General features: G+C 49.7%; 1 protein-coding gene across 3 annotated transcripts in view; it reads right to left on the reverse strand.

Moving 5' to 3' along the window:
* Positions 1-4,752, reverse strand: part of St7 (suppression of tumorigenicity 7) — a 254,759-nt gene extending 250,007 nt beyond the window's left edge. For 2 of the 3 annotated variants that reach the window (XR_003712811.1, XM_028778446.1), the window contains exon 1: positions 4,375-4,525. Coding sequence is in view for 2 of the 3 variants with exons in the window: in XM_028778446.1 (XP_028634279.1) it covers positions 4,375-4,525 (151 nt within the window). In the remaining variant the exon portion in view is untranslated. Of the gene's footprint in view, positions 1-4,374 lie in introns of all 3 variants that reach the window. The other variant, XM_028778445.1, reaches the window with a different exon arrangement.
* Between the last annotated feature and the right edge of the window lie 418 nt (positions 4,753-5,170).

Consider the following 5,170-nt stretch of genomic DNA (forward strand, 5'->3'; position numbering starts at 1 on the left):
AAAAAAAAAGAACAAAATCATCCTAAGTGAGGTAACCCAGACTCAGAAAGACAAAATGGTAAGTATTCACATTTAAGTGGATATGAGCCATGAAGTAAATGGTAACCAAACTATACAATCCATAAACCCAGGAAGGTTAAGTAAAGACGCAGGGTCCAGGGAGAATACATGGGTCTCCCTGGGAAGGGAAAATAGAATAGATTTTTTGTGAGTGGACAGGAGGATGATGGAGGCAGGAGAGGGGAGGATCAGGTGGGGCCGGGAGGCAGATGGGATGAAGGAGAAGAGTTTAGGAGTGATAGCTGAAATTGGAGAGCATTCGGTGGGCAATGTGTAAACCTAGTACAATAGAATCTTCCTGGAATCCATGAGAGTTGTCCCAGTGAGGACTCTTAGTAATGGGAAATACAGAATCTCAACTGACCATCTTTTGTTGCCAGGCAAGGTTTTCAGTGGTATACTAGGTTGCATTCAATTGAGTTGCTGTTTAATAGGATCCCATGGAGGTCCCCAAACAAGCCAGGCTCATGCTAGGACAAAGGATTGTTCTCCAAAACTAATACCGCAGCCTCATTGCTGAGGACAACATCCACTGAACACTTAGTTCAGTGACCATAGGGAGGGCAAGCTACACGTGTTACTGAAAGAGAACTGTGAACACCAACTCAGCCACAAAACCTTTGTCCAACAATCAGTTCTGCCTGCAAGATGTGCTGGAGCAATGGGGGTGCAGAATCTGTGAGAGTGGCCAACTTGAGGCCACTCCATGAGAGGAAACCCATGTCAGACACTGCCTGGATGGCCAGGAACCAGAGACTGGATAGTCCAAACAAGACTGGTTTAAAAATAAAAATTTCAAAGCAATGAAATGATTCCTAATGATATTCTGCTATATTCATACATCAGTCCCTTGACAGTCATTGTCAGAGAGGCTTCCACCAGCATCGGATGGGAACAGATGAAGAGATACCCACGACCAGACAGTATTGGGAGAGTCTAGATTGGAGATCTCTATCGGGTCCCTCCCCTATGAGCCAGGGGAATCTCCTGGAAAATGGGGCTGAAAGATTGTAGGAGTCAGAGGTGGATGGAGGACACCAGGAGAACACGTCCCACTAAACCAATTAAGCAGGGCATATATGAGCCACTCATAAAGACTGAAGCAGCAAGCATGGGGCCCGCACGTGTCAACACCAGATCCTCTGTGTATATGTCGTGTCTGTTAGCTTGGTGTTTCTGTGGGACTTCTGACTGTGGGAGTGAGTGTGTCTCTGATTCTTTTGCCTGCTCTTGGGGCTCTTTTTCCTTCAGTTGGATTGCCTTGTTCAGATTTTGCATGGGGGCTTTTGCCTTGTCTTACTGTATTTTATCTGGTGGTTGTCTCTTGAAGACCTGCTTTTTTTTCTGATGGAAGAGGGCAAGGGAGTGAATCCAGGGGAGCAGGGAGGGGAAACTGTGGTTGGGAAGTATTAGACAAGAAAAGAATATTTTAAAAAAGAATTTTGAGGAGAGCATTGCACATATCCAAAAAACAATGTACAGCATTTAAATCAGAGTCCACTCCCATCGGTGCACAGCAGGGCTTCAGTTGTGGAATTCATGGCTCCTAGTTGCTTCATAGCCCTGCCTTACTTCAGTGGGGTGGAGGCCTGCAACACCTGCAGCAACTCTAAAAAGTAGCACTCGACCCAATGGCTTCTCTGCTTTATCACAGGAGGAGAAAGCACCACACCGTTAAAAAGCAACAAAATTAGTTAAGTGGCCTGTAGTGGTGCACACTTTCAAATCACAGCATTTGGGAGGCAGAGGCAGGTAGATCTCTGTAGGTTTTAGGACAGGTGACAGAGCAAGAAATCCTGTCTCAGAAATACCCAAAGTTGTGAGAGAGAAACAACCAAAGGGATGAAGACAGGGAAGAGAGGGAGAGGGAAAGAGAGGGGGACGGGGAGGGGCAGGGGAAAAGGGAGGGAGAGGGAGGAAGTTGGGATTGGACCCCATTTAAAGTGTTCCCTGAAAGGACCAGCTTGACCACTGGAGGGCAGTTACTTGGAGGTGCAAGCCAGCCAGCAAGTTCTTTCATTATAGAAAGTTGTTTCCATGGGAAAGAGAATTTGGCAAGAAAAGGAGGGAAATAAGTTGACAGGAATCTCTGGCAGTCTTCCTACAAGAACTTCACACTTTTTCTTAAAAGGGAAGCAAAATGCCATCCAATGTCTCACACTGCCTTTTGAAAAACTTAATCCTGGCTGCGGTGGCTCACCGCCATCCTTGGATATAGAGAGAGCAGTGCTAAAGGCCTTCCTCATCCACTACATTCTCACAGAACTAGCAGAAAGAAATACCAGGAAGACGAATACTCTCCACGCGCGCTTCTCTTTTCATCCTCCTTGATGACAAGAATGTGCACAAAACCCCAGGACAAACTGAGGCCCCGCTCCACAGAGAGAAGAGCCTTTACATGGTGCCTAGGAAGGCAGGAGCCACAGCCTGGCCCATCCAACGCCAGATTTTCCCATGAATCTCAGTAAGAAACGTCCCTGTGCAAACTAGCTGTGAAAAATGCCAGGTCTAGTGTTGCTTGGGGTTGGAGGAGATCCCAATTATGTTCCTGAAACAATTGTCCCTCTTCTTAATAGGTATCTTGCTTCCTGCCTGTTCTGTCTAAAGTATTAGTGTGTGGGGCTCTGTGCCTTGCATACAATTCTGTTTGGATGACTATTTAACCTACTTTAAGGAAATGTGGTGTACAGTCCTGTTCTTGAAAAAAGAAATAACCACATTATGCAAAACATTCAAGTTTTAAAAAATTCTACAACGAATTTTCTGGAAGGAAAAACTTTGGATGTATCTCCCTAAAATACATGATAAACATTTAAATTTGTTTAAAGGACAGGCCTTTGAGACTAGAATCTACTTTCTACTCACCAGAGTCACATAAAAAAACAAACACTTATCCTAAAGCAGTAGTTCTCAACCTTCTTAATGTTGTGACCCTCTACTTACAGTTCCAAACGTTGTGGTGATCCCTAACCATAAAATTATTTGCTACTTTGAAATTGTGATCTTGCTACTCGTAATTTAAATATCTGATATGCAGGATATCTGATATGCAAGCCCCAAAAGGGTCATGACCCACAGGTTGAGAATGTCTGTCCTAAGGCAAGGAATACAAAAATGTGACAATGTGACAACCAGTCACCCTAACAGATAAAAAGTCAAAGAACAACAACAAAAACAAACACAAAAAGATGGGATCTTTGGAATAGTCAGAGTCAAACAACTTAGCATCCTCTCCAGTAGGATGAGCTGATTCTATGTGCACAATTCTGTCTGCCTCCCAGGGAGACCATCCAAAGGATACTATGAAACATAGTCAGCAACCCATTCACATTAAAGGAGGTTTATAATGTTAAAAGCTCATGTCCAAACAAAATGAGTACATTGTGGCAAGCATCTAAAAGGGTCCATCTCCTACCCAACCCCCATCCCCAGTTAAGGTCATAGGAAATTCATTTCCAAACTTGCTCTTGTAGACAATGCAAATTAAACGACATTAGACAGATATATGTGAATGTGTCTCTATTTCTGTAAATAAGTCAGAACTGTAAAGACTTCACAGCGTAGTGTGGAATAAAGGTGCATCTACCTTGAATCCACAATAACGTGCAGACTCGAAAGGCTGTAAACCTTTCTTCAAAGTGCATTTCCTTTCTTGAATTGTCTCTGGGGTGTCCTTAGCCTGAGTTTGCCCTCCTTGGTTCTTAACAACTGGGGTAGCCTGCGGCAAGTTTATCAGGACCACAATCACCACAGGCACACTGGTTTAGCCCAGAGCGCTTTAGAGAGAGCTAGGCAGAGAACCGGAAAACTTCAGCCGGGGGCGTCAGAAATTCCAGATCCCCGCACGCCTCCGCGTGTCCCCTGGACATTCCGTTGGGTGACCTGACACGTCATCCATGCTCCTAGAAGGACCTACGGACATGCCCTCCCCGTCCACACCACAGCGACACCCTCCGGGACGAGGCTTTCCTTCCACTCGCGGCCCGCGGAGCGCGCGCCCTCAGCCGGAGCCACGCGTGGGCCCCCGCGGCGCAGCCGGGAGCAGGACGCCTGCTCGGCGCGGTTCGGACGCTCGAGCGCCGGGCGAGACTCGCGAGCTCTCGGGGTTCCGCGGGGACCCGCGGGGACGGCGGAGACACTCCGGCGCGCGGGGGTTAGGGGGACTCGCGAAGGCCGCGGGGCTGCGGCGGCCACCTGAGGCGGCGCGTCCCCGAGCGCGCGTCCCCGCCGGCCGCGACCCCGCCGGGCGACTTTGCACTAAACTTTCCGGGGCGGGGGGGAGGGGCGGCCGGGCCGGGCCGAGCCGGGCCTGACCTGTGCTCAGATTGTCGTTGATCCTCAGGGGCACCCTCAGGATGTAGACCAGGAAGAGCACGAGGAAGAACCACACGGTCCACAGATAGGTCCACGACCACACGATGCAGGACTTGAGCTGCTCCAGGAAGCCTGCGCCCGCCTCGGCCATCTTCCGGCGCTGCTGCGGGCCGCCGCGGCGCTCGCTGTCTGCCGGGATGATTCACCGGCCCGTGGCAAGGCTCGAGCCACCGCCGCCGCCGCCACCAGGGCCCGGCGTCCCCACCGAGCTCGCCCGCCGCCCGGATGCGGCGGGAAACCGCGCGGCCTGCGCTCCGAGCCCCCCGCCGGTGGCCTTCGTGGAGCGGTCACGTGGGCCCGGTCCCTGCACACTCCCGGGCCATTTATACTTCTTCTACTAGTATTTTAGGAGGACAGCCCGGGCGCCGCCGAGGGAACCACTGACGTAACAGCTCGCGCGTGTAGTGCGCTTCCGACAGCCGGGCGTGTTCCACGCACTTTGTAGCTTCTGGGTGAGAGCCGGCAACAGTTGCCACGACGTGAGGTTATAGACGGAGGGAAACTGAGGCCCAAAGCATAGCTAGGTCTACCTTAAGTGGGCGTCAGAATTCAGTTGCAATTAAGATTTCCAGGACCTGAGTCTTAAGGCTCTGTTTCTCTCAGGACTGGGGCTTAAAGGTAGCAAGAAAATCCAGAAGAGCTAGAAGAGAGGCACTCCAGGTCAGTAGGCCTGAAGAGAAATCTCCTTGTCTTTGTGCTAGCTTCTGTTGTTTTGTTTTGTTTTGTTTTGTTTTGT

Source organism: Grammomys surdaster, unplaced genomic scaffold (genome assembly GCF_004785775.1).
Source record: "Grammomys surdaster isolate TR1022 unplaced genomic scaffold, NIH_TR_1.0 335, whole genome shotgun sequence".
NCBI classification, from domain to species: domain Eukaryota; kingdom Metazoa; phylum Chordata; class Mammalia; order Rodentia; family Muridae; genus Grammomys; species Grammomys surdaster.